General features: G+C 47.6%; 1 protein-coding gene across 2 annotated transcripts in view; it reads left to right on the top strand.

The window, feature by feature from the left end:
• PRPF40A (pre-mRNA processing factor 40 homolog A) overlaps window positions 1–21731 on the top strand; it is a 391586-nt gene that overhangs the window by 254329 nt on the left and 115526 nt on the right. For both annotated transcript variants that reach the window (XM_029605503.1, XM_029605504.1), the window contains exons 18-20: window positions 18740–18854; window positions 18975–19066; window positions 19172–19288. In XM_029605503.1, coding sequence (XP_029461363.1) covers window positions 18740–18854; window positions 18975–19066; window positions 19172–19288 — 324 coding nt within the window. The remainder of the gene's footprint in view (window positions 1–18739; window positions 18855–18974; window positions 19067–19171; window positions 19289–21731) is intronic.

The raw sequence follows: 21731 nt of genomic DNA, 5'->3' as shown, positions 1-21731 counted from the left end.
GAAGGCTTGCCTAGGGCACCTAGTCCCCTTGCACCGGCCCTGCATACTGCCCCTCCTCCAGTATACTATTTCACAACTGTTAACTGCTAATTGAATTTCTCATAATTGACTTATCAAAAACTATGATACTTGGCTATTTTAATTTGCAAATTGATCGCCAGCCTCTCCCTATTGCTGCTGCACTTTTTCTGAATGCATTATCCACTTGTGCTTGGGAACAGATTTTCTCACAGGACAAGCAGGATGGTTGTCCTCACAAATGGGTGACATCGAGGATGGAGCCCAACCACGGAAAAACTTCTGTCAAAGTTTCTGGAACTTTGACTGGCCCCTACTGGGCATGCCCAGCACAGCACCAACCCTGCAGCCAGCAGGGGTCCCCCTTCAGTCTTCTTTTTTCCGCGCAGCAGCTGCCACGCGGTGAAGGAGCTCTTACCACATTCCTGACAGGAAATTCTTCTCGAACTTCTTTGAAGTTAAATACGCCCCACAGGGGTCCCCTCTCTATCTACATTTAGTCCGCGGTGTTTCGGTAAGTTTTTTGCCGTTTTTCGCCGGCTACCGTTGAGTTTTGCCTTCGCGGCCTGCTGACCGTCGACCATCCCGCAGCTAAATTTTTGGTCATTGGCCATGGCATTGGGGTTCCGTCGGTGCCCGGATTGTACGCGCACCATGTCTATCACAGACCCTCACAGAGTCTGCGTATTATGTTTGGAAAGTGAACATGATGTCCTGACTTGCACCAAATGTGCCCTTATGACACCAAAAGGTCGCAAAGCCAGAATGGAGAAGATGGGACTCCTTTTCCATGCTCACACTCCGATGCCGTCCATCGCATCGACGTCCTCGGAACCGGCACCGTCGAAGTCCTTCCATCGTCGGCAACCTCCCGGTGACTGTCTGCCATCGACCCCCGTCCCTTCCCCCGAGGATCGTGGGGATCGGAGGGAGAAGCATCGTCATCGACATCGCAAGTCTCGGACCATTGAGGAATCGAAGTCTTCGACCTCGCTACCATCCGAGCCACCACCGAAGAAGTCTCGATCAGAAGCGGCACCGTCCACTTCTGTTTCTGAGACATTGAGGCAACCCTCACCCCATCGGGGTTTGGGAGCCGCGATTCCACCGGTGACGGTGGTCCCTCCGGCTCAGCCTCAGCCTCCCTCTTCCTCGGAGCCGGGTATTGTTACCCCAGGTCTCCGGGAAGAACTGGACCGGCTGGTCCAGGAGGCCATCGATAAAGCAATGCAAAGGTTCCAGACTCCTTCGGCACCGACTCCGCCACCGAGAGTGGAACCAGTCATCGACCCGATTCCAGCAGCGCTGGCACCGCTGCTCGCACGGATGGAAGCGCTTGTGACCGCCCTTCCACCGGCAATACCCGGGTCACCGACAGCACCGGTGCGCTCCCCGATGCCAAATTCATTGGGTACGGAAACACCGTATCGAATTCCTCCTTCGGGAGTAGTTCCATCGGTGCCATGTCGTCCCTCGCCACCGATACATTCCTCCGGGGCGATACGTACATCAGCTCCATCGATGCCTTCGATGCCGGCACTGATGCCTCCAAGGACATTTTCGATGCCCCCGGTGATTTCTTCGGGTTTCTCGGAGCCTCAACCGGGTCCTTCAGGTATCCAACCCCCTCGGGGTCCTACAGGTCAACAACCTGATCCTTATGACACCTGGGGTGATAATTCTTCCTCGGATACCGATGATTTACCTTCACCACCCTCTCCCGCTGAAAGCAGAAAGCATTCTCCTCCCGAGGACCTCTCTTTCACAAATTTTGTGAAGGAAATGTCGGAATTGGTCCCTTTTCAGCTTCAATCGGAGCAAGATGACAGGCACCAAATGATGAAATTACTCCAATTTTTGGATGCCCCAAAAGTCATCACTTCCATTCCAATTCATCAGGTTTTTCTGGACCTTCTAAAAAAGAATTGGGGAAACTCCTGGATCTGTTGCTCCAGTAAATAAAAAAGCTGACTCTACATACCTGGTACAGTCAGCACCTGGCTTTCAAAAACCTCAGCTAGACCACCACTCTGTTGTGGTGGAGTCAGCACAAAAGAAAGCTAAAAGAATGAAGCCATACTCATCCATACCTCCCACTAAGGACAGTAAGTTCCTAGATAGTATAGGCAGAAAAGTTTACCAAGGGGCCATGCTTATTTCTAAAATAGCTTCTTATCAGCTATACATGACCCAATATAACAGGGTCATTTTTAAGCAGATACAAGAATTTTCAGATACCTTACCAGAACAATTCCAACAACAACTTCAAACCCTAGTGCTTAAAGGGTTTAAAGCTGGAAAGCATGAAATACGAACATCTTATGACATATTCGATGCTTCCACTAGACTGTCTGCTACAGCCATCTCGGCAAGGCGCTGGGCTTGGCTTAAGTCTTCTGACCTTCGCCCGGAGGTTCAGGACAGGCTCTCCGACCTGCCCTGTTTAGGGGATAATTTGTTTGGTGAGCAAATTCAACAAATAGTTGCTGAATTAAAGGATCATCATGAGACCCTTAAGCAGCTCTCATCGATTTCTTCTGAATTCCCTTCTAAACAACCATTTAAGAAGGAACCTAAAAAGTCATTCTTCCGTCCACGGAAGTATTATCCCCCACACACCAAGTCCAGGTCAACGAGGCCGTATCAAAAGCCTCAGCCTCGCCAACCTCGAAAGCAAAAACCCACACCAGCTCTGCAACCAGGTCCTGCGTCGGGGTTTTGACTTTCATTTAGAGAGCAGATGCCTAATCCCTCTTCCAAACATACCAGTAGGAGGTCGACTAAGCCACTTTACACAAAAATGGCATCATATCACTACAGATCATTGGGTGCTAGCGATCATTGCACAGGGTTACCATCTAAACTTTCTAACTCTTCCTGCGGACTCTCCGCCTCTACAAGCGTGGAGACTTACCGACCACTCTGTTCTTCTAGAGCAGGAGGTATCTCTTCTCCTCCAGTCCAACGCTATAGAACCTGTTCCTCTTTCCCAACAAGGACTGGGGTTCTATTCCAGGTACTTTCTGATCCCAAAAAAGTCAGGAGGACTTCGACCAATCCTGGACTTGCGGGCCCTCAACAAGTACCTTCACAGAGAAAAGTTCAAGATGGTAACCCTGGGCTCGCTTCTACCTCTGCTACAAAGAGAGGACTGGCTCTGCTCTCTAGACCTCAAGGACGCTTATACCCACATAGCGATAACTCAGTCTCATCACAAATACCTACGATTTGTAGTAGGCCAAAACCACTATCAATACCGAGTGCTCCCATTTGGTCTGGCATCCGCACCTCGAGTTTTCACCAAATGTCTCGTAGTGGTTGCAGCGTTCCTCAGGAAGGAAGGCGTCCATGTATACCCCTACTTGGACGACTGGTTGATCAGGGCCCCAACCCAGCAAATCGCTCGGTCCTCCCTGACAATTCAAACGCTTATTTCGCTGGGATTTCTTGTCAATTACGAGAAATCCTACTTTCTCCCATCTCAAACCTTATCCTTCATTGGAGCAGACTTGGACACCTTACAGGCAAAAGCCTTCCTTCCTCATCAACGTGTCCAAACCCTTGTGTCCCTAGCTTGCCAATTGCAGTCTCAACCCACAGCAACAGCTCGCCAATTCCTCATTCTGTTGGGACACATGGCCTCTTCAGTTTATGTGACTCCAATGGCCCGTCAAGCCATGAGAGTCATGCAGTGGACTCTGAAATCACAATGGATACAAGCCACACAGCCTCTGTCGACTGTTGTTCGCATCACCCATGCACTCCGTCTGTCTCTTGCCTGGTGGACAAATCGATCCAACCTCCTCCAAGGCTTGCCCTTTCATCCACCAGATCCTCAAATAATTCTCACCACCGACACCTCCAACATCGGCTGGGGAGCCCATGTAAACAATTTACAAACTCAAGGATTCTGGTCTCTAGAGGAAGCCAAACACCAGATAAATTTCCTGGAGCTTCGGGCAATCCGATACGCTCGCCGGGCTTTTCAAGATTGCCTATCAAATCACGTAATCTTGATTCAGACGGACAATCAGGTGGCCATGTGGTACATCAACAAGCAGGGAGGCACAGGCTCCTTCCTTCTCTGTCAGGAAACTGCGCAGATTTGGGCAGAAGCCCTCTCCCGTTCGAGGTACCTCAGGGCCACCTACTTGCCGGGGGTAGAAAATGTCTTGGCAGACCGGCTAAGCCGTGTCTTCCAACCACACGAGTGGTCACTCAATCCCTTGGTAGCGACCTCTCTTTTCCAGCAATGGGGTTATCCACACATAGACCTCTTTGCGTCCCCTCAGAACCACAAAGTGGCCAATTACTGCTCTCTCATTCGGACTCAGCACTCTCGGCCCAGGGATGCATTCTCCCTCCCATGGTCAACAGGTCTGCTTTATGCATTCCCTCCACTTCCTCTTCTGTCGAAGACTCTTATGAAGCTACGTCAGGACAAGGGAACCATAATCCTGATCGCACCTCACTGGCCACACCAAGTGTGGTTTCCCATACTCCAGGATCTCTCCATCCGCAGGCACATTCCCTTGGGAAAGGACCCGCATCTGATCACTCAAAACGACGGATGCCTCCTCCATCCCAATCTCCAAGCCTTGTCCCTGACGGCATGGATGTTGAAAGGTTAGTCCTTCAACCACTTAACTTATCGGATTCAGTTTCTCGTGTCCTCATCGCTTCACGAAAGCCTTCCACAAGAAAATCTTACTCCTATAAATGGAAAAGGTACACATCATGGTGCACTTCTCAGTCCCTTGATCCCCTTTCCTGTCCAATTCCTAAATTTTTGGACTATCTTTGGCATTTGTCAGAATCTGGTCTAAAGACCTCTTCCATTAGAATGCATGTCAGTGCGGTAGCCGCCTTCCATAAAGGTATCGGGGGTGTCCCTATTTCAGTACAACCCCTTGTAACACGCTTTCTCAAAGGCTTGCTCCATTTGAAGCCACCTTTACGTCCTCCGGCCCCATCTTGGGACCTTAATCTGGTTCTTGGTCGCCTTATGAAACCACCCTTCGAACCTCTTCACTCCTGTGACCTTAAATATCTCACATGGAAAGTGATTTTCCTTTTGGCTATCACTTCAGCTCGCAGGGTTGGTGAGTTACAGGCCCTAGTTACCTACCCGTCTTACACTAAACTTCTGCAGGACCGGGCGGTACTCCGCACTCACCCTAAATTCTTACCTAAGGTAGTTTCGGAGTTTCATATTAATCAATCCATCATACTACCTATTTTCTTTCCCAGGCCCCACTCCAACTCCGGGGAACAGACTCTGCATACCCTCGACTGTAAACGTGCTCTAGCTTTCTATCTAGACCGTACAGTTACCCACAGAAAGAGCACTCAATTATTCGTCTCTTTCCATCCTAACAAGTTAGGGCAGCCTGTGGGTAAGCAGGCTCTTTCCTCCTGGTTGGCGGACTGCATCTCTTTCTGCTATCAGCAAGCTGGCATTCCCTTTCAAGACCGTGTTAAGGCACACTCTGTGAGGGCCATGGCGACTTCAGTAGCTCACCTTCGATCGGTGCCGCTTCCTGACATCTGCAGGGCTGCTACCTGGAGTTCTCTCCATACATTCGCAGCCCACTACTGTTTGGACAAAGCTGGAAGACAGGACTCCATCTTCGGCCAATCTGTCTTGCGTAACCTTTTTCCAACATGACGTACCAACACCCTTCCGCCTGCCCGGTGGAGTGCGGATGTCCTCTACCAAATTTCACCCCAGTTGTTGTGCCTGTTGCACGCCGTTGGGTATTTTTGGTGCACGTCCGGACATCCTCAGCTCGGTACTCACCCATTTGTGAGGACAACCATCCTGCTTGTCCTGTGAGAAAGCAAATGTTGCTTACCTGATGTAACAGGTGTTCTCACAGGACAGCAGGATGTTAGTCCTCACGAAACCCGCCCGCCGCCCCGCGGTGTTGGGTTCGTTTTCTTATTTTATTTTTTCGGCACTGCCTGTAGCTTTGAAACAAGACTGAAGGGGGACCCCTGCTGGCTGCAGGGTTGGTGCCGTGCTGGGCATGCCCAGTAGGGGCCAGTCAAAGTTCCAGAAACTTTGACAGAAGTTTTTCCGTGGTTGGGTTCCATCCTCGATGTCACCCATTTGTGAGGACTAACATCCTGCTGTCCTGTGAGAACACCTGTTACATCAGGTAAGCAACATTTGCTATCACTGGTCCCATCCACAAAGCAGGTCACACCATCAATCTCATATTAACTCTGTTTTCATTCCAATTTATAATGCAAATGTTTCTGTGGATAAAGTTCTCTAGTCCAGCCACTTTTTGATTTCCCTCATGCTACAACTCTCATTATGAAACTCAGCTCACCCACATGCTATTTCTGCCTCCTTTGAAAAGAGGCTTCATAGAGACATATCTTTAAAGCTAAATTTATTCATTTTCTTGATGTCCCTTCTCAGTCATCTTCCAAACAATTATGTAACATTTGGTGGTATTCACGTTTTTCTATATTAAATGAAAAAGCCCTGATGTGTATGATAGCACCATAGTTTACACAAGAGAAAAAAAGATTTGTGCATAGAGCAGAGAGAAGATGGCATTTATTTTATTTATTTATTTAAAAACATTTCTATACCGTCTTTCAAAAGCGAATAGCTGACCAAAACTGTTTACAATAAAATATAAAATAACAAGAGTTTTTTTTAAAAAATATAAATAAAATAAGATGAAATAAAATAGGAGATAGTATCAACTAAATTAAGTAAATAAAATAAACTGAAAACAATAAAACTATAAAGCAAAAATAGTAGAAGTAGGAAAAAATACAATGAATTCATTAAACCCTAAATCTAGTAATTATCTCCTTAATAAATTAAAGTTAACTATACTAAATTTTACAAAGACCAGAATGAAGTAAAAAATCAATAAGAATAAAAATCAAACTGATGAGGACAAATCTAATGTCCTCTAAAAAATATCCGCTGCAGTACATTGATGTTAACAACTGTAAATAGTATAAAACAGTGTGTGACGCTTCAAGGATAATTGTGAAATCCTGTACCTGAATCCCGAAACGCATCACCACTCGTCTCAGTTGTACTTGCATAATTATCACAATTAATTGTCCATATATCAGATCACAATTACTGCTGCCAAGAAATCTTACTTTTACACCAATATTTCTGTATCCTTTCATAACCCCAGGTAGCTGTTTAAGTCAGTAAAACAACTCATCTCTCCTCCCTCTACCTCATCAGCTACCTCTACATCTATCTCGGGTATGAATCTAGCAGAAACATTTGCATCTTATTTTGTTGATAAAATTGCCATTGCATATAATGCTTTTTCAAATGATTACAGCTTACCAATGGATAACGTTTGCTCCGAAGGTATGAGATGGGACAGCATTGATGAGGTATCTCAACTTGAGGTCATCCAAATGATTAATGGATTAAATTCTACTATCAGTCCATTGAATCCCTTTTCTAATGCTTTATTAAAATTCACAAGAGAGGAATTTGCTGACTTTATCATCCCTCTCTACTGGTATTTTACCAACAGCATTAAAAAGTGCCTCTGTTCTCCCATCCTCAAAAAAACAGTCTGTTGTCCCAGCTATCCTTTCAAATTACAGTCCCATCTCCTCTCTTTCCTATATATCAAAGATTACAGAAAACATATTACAGCAACTGTCACTTTTCCTTGATTTTCATACTACCCTTGATCAATACCAGTTTGGAATTCGTAAATTTCAAAACACTGAAAATTTTCTGCTTTTGACACTGTCCACCGTGGATTTGATTCAGGAATACAATATACACTTACCTTTCATGACATCTCTTTGGCTTTTGACACTATTTATTTATTTATATTTATAAAAATAACTCTTTCTTATGGAAACATTCTCCGCTGGTTCTCCTTCTATTTAACTAATCATACGCAATAACTGACAAGTCTGTTCTGATTCCTCTACTTGGTTCACACTTTCATCTGGTGTACCCAAAGGCTCAGCCCTTTCAGAGGTGTTATTTAACATCTGTCGGACTCCTTTATGCCAATTACATGTGAGCCTTGGGGTACATTATAAGTTGTATGCTGATGACATACAATTTTTCTTTCCACCTAAATCCTACTGGACACTCATTGAGCATTTCATTTCCCTCTGTCTTTCTTCAATACACAAATGGCTTCATCAGAGCAAACATTCTCTCAATATCAGTAAAACTGAACTTATAATTCTATTTCATTTTCTTCCTTCAAACCTTCCAGATAATCTCATTTAATGGTCATTATTCCCATCACACAGTACACAATCTGGGAATTCTCATTGATCCCTCTTTATGCACACTCATGTTAAAGCTGTAACACAATCCTCTTTTCATAAACTTTGTTTACTACATCATCTGAAACCTCTATTAGATTCCCCCGGACTTTAGCTCCGTTCTTCAATCACTACTCTTCTCAGGTATGGACTACCTGCCTATGCCATATGTTTGTTACAGATGCTTCAAAACTCTGCTGATCATCTTCTTACTGTCACTCCTATTCAAGTTCACATCACCCTTGTATTGTTATCCCTATATTGGCTTCCTGTCACATATTGAATATAATATAAGCTTGCAACCATCATATGTAATCTACTTAATATCTCTTCTTGAATCATTGGCACTTTGAAGATTTACATGATTACATGGATTCTGCAACCTTCAAAACAGGATCTCCTCTATGTCCCATCTCATAAGTACACCCATATAGATGAGACTTGCATACATACCTTTTTGATTGCTGGCCCAACCCTCTGGAACTTCTTACCAGCAAAGTTAAGATCTATAAAGGAGTCAAAATTGTTTAAAAAGGCTGACTCATTTCTTTCAGCTCACCTATAATAATCTTATTATGATTGTTTTCCTGTACCCTGCCCTGCAATATGAAAGGGCGTGCAACAAATATTTTAAATAAATAAAGGTGATCCGTATTTTAAGTAAATAAAGGTGATTAAGCCCTTCACAGATTGAATTGTAAGAGACCTGTTGTCATCTATGTGTATCTCAATATTGTGATCATCACATTGTTTAATGTATGATATTGTTCTTACAGATCAAATTGTGAGTTAACATATCAAAATAGTGTGATTTATCATTAGTTCTGTTTCATAATCTTTTCAAACTAAAATTAGTTTGAAAACTGAATGATTTACAATTAGAATATGTTTGAAGATAATATGGTTACTTTTTAAGTTAAATTGAAGCAATGTATGGACTGATAAGCTAATGAGTGCTTTATATGAATGTAATATAGAAAGGTCCCAAAATATCAGGTCAATACAGTAAAGTGCGGCCGCGGTTACCCTGCTTCTAACCCGCTTTCTACTCACTTTTCGGCCGCGTTAGTCCAACCAGCGATACACTATCCCCTTTAACCCATTCTTACCGCCTCTTTAAATCACCGGGTAACCACTTCCGCCCGCGGCATGTATATTAAATGTAAACGATCGAATTAGCTATTCCCTCCCATACAGTAACGCGCGCCCCGACTATCGCTTTTTTAACCTGCAGTTTTGCCGCGCGTTTAACCTGCTAACTTACCGCCTACCCTTACCCCTGCGTTAGAGGGCAGGGGTTAGGGTAGGCGGCAAACTTTCCCCCAGCCCCCGCGCACCTGCCCTGGCCGCATCCATGGGTGCTGGTCTCCGGGACAGCCCCAGTCCTCTCTCCCCTCCTCCTGAAGCAACGAAAGTGGAAAAAAGCAAAAAAAGCGGGGGGGGGGAAGCGGAAAAAAAAAAAAAAGTAGCAACGAAGCGACTTACTTTTCTTGCAGCCCTCCTCCGGAGATGGACATCGGCGGAGACGGATTGCGGCTCCCCTGTCTCCCAGAGGCAGCTGCCGGCGAAGATGGATGCCTGCACGGGCGAAAGCAGCCCCTGTGCGTGCAATTGGGCCGCTCAAAGTGTGACGTCACGACATTTGGCGTCACGACATGTGACGTCACGTCTTGAGCGGCCAAATTGCACGCACAGGGGCTGCTTTCACCCGTGCAGGCATCCATCTTCGCCGGCGGGGCCGCTTTCGCCGCCGGCTGCCCACCAGGAGGCAGGGGAGCCGCAGTCCATCTCCGCCGATGTACGTCTCCGGAGGAGGGCTGCAAGAAAAGTAAGTCGCTTCGTTGCTTTACACTTTACATGTCGTTTCACCAGTCCTCTCTCCCCCCCCCTCCCTGCGCCTTGCTTCGGGAGGAGGGGAGAGAGGACTAGCAATCCCGAGCGTAGGAGAGCTGTCCACTTCCTGGTACCTGTCATTTCAAATGTCATTTGAAATGACAGATACCAGCGTGTCCGTGAGGCGTTAGGCCAGCGCACCCAGGATACTGTATAGCGCTCTATACAGTAAAATAGGTTGCGCGGGCCTAACGCTTCACGGACGCTTCTTGGACGCGGCTTGCATTTGCAAGCTATTTAAATACAATATCGAGCGGTAGGTGAGCCGGACTGTGCGTGCGGCAACCGCAGGTGCGCCCGGCACTAACGCAGCTCTTCCTACCGCTCCTTACTGTATCGGCTTGTCTGTTTGGTATACGTGGAAACCAAACAAACCTCCAATTCCCTGTACGTACCTGGATCAGTCCAGACAGTGGGTTATATCCCCCGACCAGCAGATGGAGTCAGAACAGAGTTTGAGAGCGTCAGCATATAGAGTAGTGCACCCTCTGCTGGAGCTCAGTATTCTTCTGACTCCAGCAGATGTGAGTGGGGGGATCCACTAGCTCCCCCAGATTGACAGGGTTTCTTCATTTTTAGTTATTTCTTTCTTTTTCTCCACAGTATTTCCCTGTCTTATGTTTCTCTTCATTTTGGATCCTTAAAGTTTAAAAAAAAAAAAAGTTTTCAATTTTTGAGGAGGCGTGTGTCTGTGGCTTTGCCTTCTCTATTCTGTACTCCTTTCCTCTTCCGTTGGGGTAAGTGGAAGTTTTTTGAGTTTCTTTCTCCACAGGTTTGCTTCTTTTTGGTGGTGCCCCGTGGATGCCGGTGGTTCCGGCCGCTCCACGCGTCGTTGGGGGTCCAGCGGTTCGCAAGCTCCGCCCATGGGTGTGTGCTCAACTAAAACGGGGATTTTCCCCCGCATTTACTGGACCCCTTCGGCGGGTTGTTAGGGCCATTTCCAGGCCCCCCCCCACCCCGCGGCACTAGCTCGTCTTTGGCCCCCCCCCCCCCCCAGGCTTTTCTTTTTCCCGGTGCTGACATGGCGCTGTCCTCGAGGTGTGAGGCCTGCGGCAAGCCGGGAAATCAATTTCTGACGGAGGGGCTTTGTGAGCGGTGCTTCCCCGACGGGGAAGGCACTCTGCAGTCCTCCGGTGCAATTTCGGACCTGCCTCCTCCTCAGCCCGGGTGGCGCGGGCCGGCCACGACGCCGCCTTTGGCGGGAACGGCAGCCATTTTAGGGGGTCAGCGTGAGACGGACTCGCTCCCAGATGCAGACAGGATTGGTTGCACTGGCTCTCAACAGGCTTTGCCCCCGGCGGGAGGTTTGCCCGACCGGGGCTCCCAGGACGGTCCCCCTCCAGGGATTCCAATCAGCTCTCCGTTTTTCTCACCTTACTTTATTTTGGCAATGCACATGGCTTATTTGCAGGCTATGGGAGCGCAGGCGCCTAATCCCCTGGGGGCCCCTCCCCCCAAGGTTCCTAAACTTGCTGTTGGTCTCACCGCCTCATCCGTTACGCCTGGATCCCTGCCGGGTCCCTCTCCTCTGCCACCCCGGCGTACCACGGGGGCGGCTTCGCCGGTGAGAGACGTCTCCCCGGAACCCCTGGAGGCGCATCCGGATGGACATACGGAGGGGGACGACCCTCGAGCCCTACGGATTTTTCAAAAAGAAGAGCTGGATGAACTCATCCACCACATTATTCAGGAGCTGGACCTCGACCCACCCCCAGATCCGCCGATCCCTGTGGCTCCTGCCGTCGCCACCTCGTCTCGCAAAGGAGATCCAGTACTTGCCGCCCTCCGTCCTAGAGCAAGGGCTTTCCCTATTCATGAGTCCTTCCTACAGCTTCTCACCAGGGAGTGGGACACTCCCGAGGCATCCTTGAAAGTCACACGTGCCATGGAAAAGCTATACCTGCTCCCTGAGGATTTTTTGGATCTTATCAAGGTTCCCAAGGTGGACTCAGCGGTGTCGGCAGTGACCAAGAGGACAACCATCCCGGTCACAGGGGGAATGGCCCTGCGGGATACGCAGGACCGTAAACTAGAGACCTTCCTCAAGAGGGTCTTCGAAGTCTCCGCCCTGGGTATGCGGGCCGTGATGTGCAGTTCGCTCGCGCAAAGGGCCAGCTTACTCTGGGTACAGCAGCTTCTCACCTCTCAGGAATTGCCCCCCGAAGAGGCCGCCCAGGCGGACCGGCTGGAATCTGCCATAGCATACGGGGCGGACGCCCTGTATGATCTCTTTCGTGTAATGGCGAGGTCCATGGTTTCGGTTGTAGCAGCCCGACGGCTCTTGTGGCTTTGCAACTGGGCAGCGGATGCTTCCTCCAAGTCGAGCCTTGGCTCCCTCCCCTTTCGGGGGAAGTTCTTATTTGGAGAGGACCTGGATCAGATCATCAAGTCACTGGGGGAAAATTTGGTGCATCGGCTGCCGGAGGATAGACAGCGTTCCTTCAGATCATTTTCTTCCGGTAGAACCAGGGCCAGGGCACAGCGACGTTATAGGTCTTACCGACAGTCCGCTTCCCGGACACAGCAGACAAGACCCCAGCCTTGGTCTCGTTCCTTTCGTGGGCGGAGGCCCGCGAGAGAGGGTCCAGGGCATGGAATTCCGCCCACAAAGTCATCCCAGTGATGCCAAAGGAGCCCAATTCTCACCTCCCCGGATCGGAGGCCGCCTCATGGACTTCTACGAGGAGTGGGCAGTTATCTCCACGGACCAGTGGGTGCTGGACACCATAAGAGACGGTTACGCCTTGGAATTTGTCCGCCCCCCGAGGGACCGGTTCATCTTCTCCCCCTGCGGTTCGGATCTCAAGAGGATAGCGGTTCAACAAACACTAGACCGACTGCAGGAAATAGGGGCCATCGTTCCCGTCCCCTTCGAGGTGGGCTTGGGCCACTATTCCATTTACTTCATCGTTCCCAAAAAGGACGGTTCCTTTCGCCCCATCCTGGTCTTGAAGGAGGTAAACATGGCCCTTAGGATCACCCGGTTCCGCATGGAGACTCTCCGATCAGTGATTGCCGCAGTGCACAAGGGAGAATTCCTCGCTTCACTGGACCTCTTGGAAGGGTACTTGCACATTCCCGTCCTGCCGGCTCACCGGCGGTATCTTCGCTTCAAGATTCTCGGTCAACACTTTCAGTTCAAGGCGCTTCCCTTCGGTTTGGCAACCGCACCTCGGACCTTCACAAAGATCATGGTAGTGGTGGCGGCGGCTCTCTGCAAGGAGGGTATCCTAGTACATCCGTACCTAGACGACTGGCTGATTCAAGCGAAGTCCTTCTCACATGGTCAGACCTCAGTGGCCAGAGTAGTACAATTCCTATGCTCTCTGGGCTGGGTGGTGAACCTTCCAAAGAGTTCCCTTATGCCCTCGCAACACCTGGATTTCTTAGGGGCGAGCTTCGATACCCGGCGTGGGATGGTGTTCCTGCGCCAGGACAAGGCGCAAGCCCTGAGAGAGCACGTGTCTCGGTTTTCGGCTCTGGAAGAACCAACCGCCTGGAATTATCTGCAGCTCCTGGGAGTAATGGCCTCCACCATCGACATGGTACCCTGGGTGTTTGCACACCTGCGTCCACTGCAGGCGTCCCTACCATCCCGCTGGAAACCAGTCTCCCAGGAGTATCAGGTGATCCTGCCGCTTCCACCATTAGCCAGGAAAAGCCTGGATTGGTGGCTTGTCCCCTCGCATCTGGCTCGGGGAGTCTCGCTCGAGGTTCCCAATTGGGTGGTGGTGACCACAGATGCCAGCCTCGTGGGATGGGGCGCCGTCTGCGAAAGAAGCGCCACTCAAGGGACTTGGACGCCAGAGGAGGCAAAGTGGCCGATCAATCGCCTAGAAACAAGAGCCGTGCGTTTCGCTCTCCAGCGATTTCTTGCCCTGGTGCGACACAGGGAGGTGAGGATCCTCTCGGACAACGCCACCACCGTGGCCTACATCAATCGGCAAGGGGGGACAAGAAGCAAGCATGTCTCCCTCGAGTCTACTCCCCTGATGGAGTGGGCGGAGAGCAATCTCGTCCGGATAGCGGCCTCTCACATCGCCGGGGTGGACAACGTTCAGGCAGACTTCCTGAGTCGTCAACAGCTAGACCCCGGCGAGTGGGCTCTCTCCGAGGCAATGCATCTCATCATCCGTCGTTGGGGGACTCCACGCCTCGATCTAATGGCGACCTTTCTCAACGCCAAGGCTCCACGCTTCTTCAGCCGCAGAAGAGAGCGCGGTGCGGAGGCGGTGGATTCCCTCACCCTTCCGTGGCCGTCGGATCAACTGCTCTATGTGTTTCTTCCTTGGCCTCTGGTCAGCAAGGTTCTCCGCAGGTTAGAACATCATCGAGGGACTGTAATTCTCGTCGCCCCGGAATGGCCCCGTCGGCCATGGTTCGCAGATCTACTTCAGATGACGGTGGACGGCCCACTTCGCCTGTCCCATCTTCATCATCTTCTGCGCCAGGGTCCGGTATTTTTCGAGCAGACAGAACTCTTCTGTCTTGCGGCCTGGCTTTTGAACAGCGCCGTCTCCGCCACAGAGGCTACCCGGAGACAGTGATCTCAACGATGCTTCGTTCCCGCAAGCCTTCGACCTCCGTCGCTTATGTTCGAGTTTGGAAGGTCTTCGAAGCATGGTGTTCCAACCGCGGAGTCCAAACCATGGAGGCGACTGTCCCGCTGATCCTTCATTTCCTACAGGATGGTCTGGATAAGGGTCTCGCCTATAATTCGCTCTGGGTTCAGGTGGCGGCCTTGAATGTCTTGGTACAGAAGGACTGCTCTCTACCCCTTCAGCCGGATATCGCACGTTTTCTGAAGGGTGCCAAACACCTGTGGCCACCGGTCAGGGATCCTTTCCCTTCTTGGAGCCTGAACTTGGTGCTGCGAATGCTGTCGGGCCCTCCTTTTGAACCCCTGAGGGGGTCCTCCCTCAAGGACCTGACCCTCAAGACGGTTTTCCTGGTAGTCATCTCTTCTGCTCGCCGGATTTCAGAACTTCAAGCCTTGTCCTGCCGAGACCCTTATCTGCGTTTCTCCGACTCCGGGGTTTCCCTTCGTACGGTGCCATCCTTCCTACCAAAGGTGGTCTCTGCCTTCCACGTCAATCAAACAGTGGAGCTTCCAGCGTTTGCTCCAGAGGAACCCCGGTCTCTCCGGCTCCTGGACGTCAAGCGTGTACTGCTCCGCTACCTGGAGGTTACCAATGACTTCCGGGTATCCGATCATTTGTTTGTCCTCTGGTCAGGACCGAGGAGAGGTTCTCAGGCATCCAAGACGACTATTGCTCGCTGGATAAAGGACGCCATCTCATCCGCTTACATTGCGGCGGGGCGGGTGCCGCCTCGCAGCGTCTCGGCTCATTCCACGCGATCCCAAGCGGCGTCCTGGGCGGAATCTCGCTCTGTTTCCTCCCAGGAAATCTGCCATGCGGCGACATGGAAGTCGTTGCACACTTTTTCCAGACATTACAGACTACACCTGGCGCCTCAGTGCACGGGTTCTTTTGGCGCTCAGGTTCTCCGAGCAGGTCTCTCAGGACCCCACCCGGTTTAGGGAAGCTTGGGTACATCCCACTGTCTGGACTGATCCAGGTATGTACAGGGAAAAGAAAATTATTCCTTACCTGCTAATTTTCGTTCCTGTAGTACCATGGATCAGTCCAGACGCCCGCCACTAGGGGTTTCATTAGGTCCTGCTCGGATTCTTCAGGTATCTTTCATTCTGTTTGTCTCTGATTATTGTTACTGTTCACAGCTCCTCACAAGTTGACTGTTGCTGGTCCCGTTGACCGTTTGTTTACTTATATCATTCTCTGTTCCTCTTTGGGAACGGTTCTGGATCCAAAATGTTGTGTTTTTTGCTTTTGGGCTTTGCTATGCGTAATACTGAGCTCCAGCAGAGGGTGCACTACTCTATATGCTGACGTTCTCAAACTCTGTTCTGACTCCATCTGCTGGTCGGGGGATATAACCCACTGTCTGGACTGATCCATGGTACTACAGGAACGAAAATTAGCAGGTAAGGAATAATTTTCTTATACACTACCTAAAACATGATTCTCAATGTATATACTAATAGACCATCAGTAGAATGGACCAAAACATTACAAAAACAGTCGGCTTTATATACAATCATCGGTCTATGCAACTGTCCCACGTCTTAATTTTATTTTTGCACTTAAAAAGCAATTGCAAATACAGTGTAGCATTCAAAACAATTTATTATAAGAAAGACTCCAAGCTTATTTCCGAACCAACGAAGATCACAACAGATAATAGATTATACGTCAGTTTCTCTTGAAATTACTTCTAATAGTAGAATAGTTGGTACCGAATTCAAACTATGCAATATTCATACAAATGATTTGTTGACCCTCATAACATCCCGCGGTCTCTTTGGGCATCTCTGCTCTTTGTCAAGCCGCAGTTGGGATCATCTTTAATCATAGGTCATAGATTCACTTATATGTAAAACACTTTTGTTCATTTTTTTGTTTTGCCAATTTTTCTTGATTTTCATTTAAATAAAATATTCCTTGAGTGAATTTGCTCAAGAATACTTCCCTTTCAGGGATGAACGGAGCACAGTCAATGGAGGGCGCTACCCTTCCAACGAGATCAGAGTGCAGTTCGACGTGCACGTTTCGCGTCCAATGCTGCTTCAGGAACTCCTCTGACTGTGTATTATTTCTGCATTTGCAAGTGATTTGTTGACCCTCATAACATCCCGCGGTCGACTATGCAATGTATACGTTCGCGATGTTAAATTAAAGCTTAACCGAAGATACTTTGGCTTGCAAATGCGGAAATAATACACAGTTAGAGGAGTTCCTGAAGCAGCATTGGACGCAAAACGTGCACGTTGAACTGCACTCTGATCTCGTTGGAAGGGTAGCACCCTCCATGGACTGTGCTCCGTTCATCCCCGAAAGGGAAGTATTCTTGAGCTAATTCACTCAAGGAATATTTTATTTAAATGAAAATCAAGAAAAATTGGCAAAACAAAAAAATGAACAAAAGTGTTTTACATATAAGTGAATCTATGACCTATGATTAAAGATGATCCCAATTGCGGCTTGACAAAGAGCAGAGATGCCCAAAGATACCACGGGATGTTATAAGGGTCAACAAATCACTTGTATGAATATTGCATAGTTTGAATTCGGTACAGACTATCCTACTATTAGAAGTAATTTCAAGAGCATTCAAAACAATGTCATGACTTATCTGGTTGATTAAATTCCACAGTGAATGCTCTCTCTTGAGGATTCTGTATAGATAATTTCAAACTTCACTCGTCATGAAAAGCCATCATGAAGCACTTTTCAAATCTCCGCCAACATGGGTCTGTGTTTCGAACTGTCATTCTTCATCAGGGCAGTTTTATATCCCAGTCAGACTATAAAGAAAGAACCAAGTATTTAATGGTAGAAAGAGCTTAGCACAGTTTCAACCAATGTCCAAAATACTCACTACAGCAGTTACATGATTAGGAAATGACATCAAAGCACTGGTTCTAAATACCAGCCCATTTATAAGGAACCAATCTATCATTCAACAATCATCACCCTGACATCATCCATGACATCAAAGCAGAGAAAAACAGTCAACCTCACTGTTCAAACCATTGGGGGATACGGTGTCAAGGTAATGTATCCAGTACTGCTCCCTATGATTACATATAAGGCTGACTGTTTTTGTAGTGTTTTGGTACACTCCACTGATGAATCCTAGTATGATGGTCTATTAGTATATACATTGAGAATCGTGTTTTAGATGGTATATTTGGAGGTTTGCTTTCTGGGGTAGATTTACAAAAAATGCGCGTTCGCGTACTTTTGTTGGCGCACCAGTCGCAAACAAAAGTACGCTGGATTTTAGTAGATACGTGCGTAGCCGCGCGTATCTGCTAAAATCCAGGATCGGCGCGCGCAAGGCTGCCAATTTTGTGCAGCCGGCGCGCGCCAAGTCGCGCAGCCTGCCTCCGTTCCCTCCGAGGCCGCTCCGAAATCGGAGCGGCCTCGGAGGGAACTCGCTTTCGCCCTCCCCTCACCTTCCCCTCCCTTCCTCTATCTAACCCACCCCCCCGGCCCTATCTAAACCCCCCCCCCCTACCTTTGTCCGGGGATTTACGCCTCCCGGAGGGAGAAGTAAATCCCCACACGCCAGCGGGCCGCTAGCGCGCCGAGACGCAACCTGGGGGTGGTTCCGGAGGGCGCGGCCCCGGGCCGAAACCACGCCCCCGGGCCCGCCCCCAAACTGCCGCATCCCGCCCCCAAAATGCCACGTCAATCGCCCGCGACACGCCCCCGACAAAAAACCCCGGGACTTATGCGAGTCCCGGGGCTCTGCACGCGCCGGCAGGCCTATGGAAAATAGGCGTGCCGGCGCACAAGGCCCTGCTCGCGTAAATCCGGGCGGATTTACGCGAGCAGGGCTTTTAAAATCCGCCCCTATATGAATGACATTTAGTAGAGGTGTGGAAAAGTTAATAATTCGCTAGGTTTTTTTAAATTTTTTGCAAAACTTTTATTGCCTTATTTTGCAGATATTTTTGGATGAGCTGCATGAACATGGACAACTGCATTCTATGTCATCATGGATGGAACTGTATCCAACCATAAGTTCAGACATCAGATTTAGTAACATGCTTGGCCAACCAGGTAAACTTTTATTTTCTTTCCATACACAGTGTAATAAATGCAGCTAGTAGTAATATCATTGCTTTTTTTTTTTTTATCATTTCTTTATAAAATACTTTGAGGATTTTTTTTTTACTCTAGGGTCAACAGCTCTTGATCTTTTCAAGTTTTATGTTGAAGATCTGAAAGCACGCTATCACGATGAAAAAAAGATAATTAAAGATATTTTGAGGGTGAGGAGCTAATCTCATATTACTTTTTGATAGACTTTGAAATTTAAAAAATTCTGAATGGAAAAAAGTTATTGTATTTTAAAAAATATTTTAACTGTTTTGTAGGATAAAGCATTTGTGGTTGAAATTAATACTACTTTTGAAGATTTTGTTATGGTTATCAGTTCAACCAAACGAGCAACTACCTTAGATGCTGGAAATATCAAACTGGCTTTCAACAGTGTAAGTTAAAGCTGTTCTTCAAGCCTTTTCAAGACTATCCGTTCTCTCAGATTATGGCCAAATCTTAGTTGCATTACATCTGTGAATTTTTTCAAGTATTCCTGATATCTGTTACAATGAGAGCTTGATTTTTCGCATGTACCAATTACAAAAATCTCAAAGTGTTGTGGAACAATTTTTCTCCTGAAATGTTAGAAAAATAGCTGAATATATTTGCATTGTTAATACTGCCTGCTGCAATATTTGTCAACATATCACCTTGGTTACTGAGGTAGTGAAGAGTATTATCCTTTATGAAGAAAGAGACAACTTGAAATGAGAGAGGAACTGAATAGCTAAAGTTACATTTTTTTAGGTGGAAGTGATCCTATTGAGGTTAAGAATGAGGGTTCCTACTTAAAGTTTAGAGAGAGTGAAAGATGTTTTATTTGCTCATGCTTTTCCAGACTAGAAAGTGCAGATTGTTAGCATGTGTTTTATAATTTAGTTTCCATGTTGTATGATTTTGTTGTACGTTATGTCAGTTTTAAATGTTTATTGTTTATATGTTTTCTTTTGTTTTTATGAATGTATTTTGTAATCTGCACTGAGTTTTATTAGAAACTGCTAAATATAAAATGGAGTAAATAATCACTAACTGGTCAATTTTAAAAGGCGTGAGTGCACGTCCATGTGCGCGCGCCAATTTTATAACATGCACGCCGCATGTTATAAAATCCGATAGCCGCACGCACAGGGGGAAGGGAATTCTACAAAGCAACGTGCTGCAATGCAATCATGCCTCCCCCAGTTCCCTCCCACTCTGCTCCAATTAAGGAGCGGACTGGAAGGGAACTTTCCTACATCTAACTCTATCCTTTCTCCCTCTTCCCCTCCCCACCCCCTAAACCTACCCGAACTATCCCTAATCTTTTTATTTTAATACTTACTGCTCCTCCAGAGCAGAAGTAATCTGTGTGCTCCAGCTGCTGGCGCACTTCCCCAGGACAGCGGCTAGTGGCGCTGTCCTTGCCCAAACCATGCCCCTCCCCCGGGCTACCCCTTTTCCCTCGCCCAGCACATCTGTGCATACCGGGGTTTACATGCTTGACCGGGCTGTTTGTAAAATGCGCACGGCACGCTCAAGGCCCAGCCACACACGTAAACCCCGAAATTTACGCGTGAAGCCCTTTTAAAATCTGGGCTTCAATAAGCAAGTAGATTTCCAGCCTCCTTCAAAACTCAACAGAATTGCTAAATTGCTACATTTAGCAGTTCTGTTGAATTTTGACAGAGGACTCACAGCAAAATTATAGTTAATGGCATTAATAGACATGAATATTTAGATAGAAGGTATAGTTGTATAATATATTAAAAACAGAAAAGTTATTTGCCCATTATCAACTTAGATATTTGAAGAAAGACCACCTAATATTCAGGTATTGTCAGATTAGTCATGACTGCCCACCACTATAATATGATTTACACTTCATTTTTGTTTGCTTGTCTTTTGTTTTGCTTTAGTATTGTATTGAGTGCAATATCTTCCTGTGATAAGTTAAACCCTTTTTAGTAATATATATTCATTTTTTGAATAGTGTTAATATTAAAAAGATTATGGATTTAAGGCAGCTTTATGATCTCAATAGTCTTTTATTAGTGCTTCATACTTTACTGTTTGGATTATTTGCCAAGGTAGTTAATTCTACAGTCGTCTTTGTGTAAAGGAAACTATTTCCTGGCATGTAGACAGATGGACTCAGGACCATTGGGTTTATGCTCCGCTGCCAGAGAGATGGAGCAAGCTGACGTGATCCCAGCCTACAAGTATTCTCTGTCTCCAGCAGATGGTGGACGTGCATCTCCCTATGGGGATTGCTTTGAGCTTTTTGAAAGGAAAAATTTGAAATTCTAAATTCTGGAAAAGAGAGCCCTGCTCTCCTGCGGTGATACATAAAGGTCCCTTCCCCAGTTGAGAATTCCTGAGGCGATTTCCGAGGGCCCTCAGAGGTGTGCCTTGGTCCGGTAGGTGGTTTTCCCAGCATGGACTTAGCTGCTAGTTCAGCTGAAAGGCAGCGGGTGCAGGAGGCCGAATGCGGTGGTGACAGCAGATGCCCTCTCCCCCTGCAGCTGGAGACCATCTCTGTACTCAGCCAGTAAGCACTGAGCTTAGGTAAGGTTTAAAAAAAATAATTTTACCTGAATCAGAGACAGTTAGAGGGGTTTCAGGATTTCCTCCAGTCTCCATTCTCAACGCGTCGTGCTGAATCTCGTTCCTACTTCCATTGGAATTGGGGAACTGGGCAGCCTGGCGGGTTGAGCAGCATGGTAGGCCACGGCATCCGTTTCGTGCGCACTTGTGCATGTTCTTCTGCCCTCTATAGGCCATTGGTGTGTGCAGTATGTTGGCTCTGCGCACGCATTGTGCGCTCTGTTTTTGGGTATGCATTTTACGCACACAAAC

Source organism: Rhinatrema bivittatum, chromosome 6 (genome assembly GCF_901001135.1).
Source record: "Rhinatrema bivittatum chromosome 6, aRhiBiv1.1, whole genome shotgun sequence".
Lineage (NCBI taxonomy): Eukaryota > Metazoa > Chordata > Amphibia > Gymnophiona > Rhinatrematidae > Rhinatrema > Rhinatrema bivittatum.
Note: the sequence above shows the minus strand (reverse complement) of the source record. Positions and strands in the feature narration are given on the sequence as shown.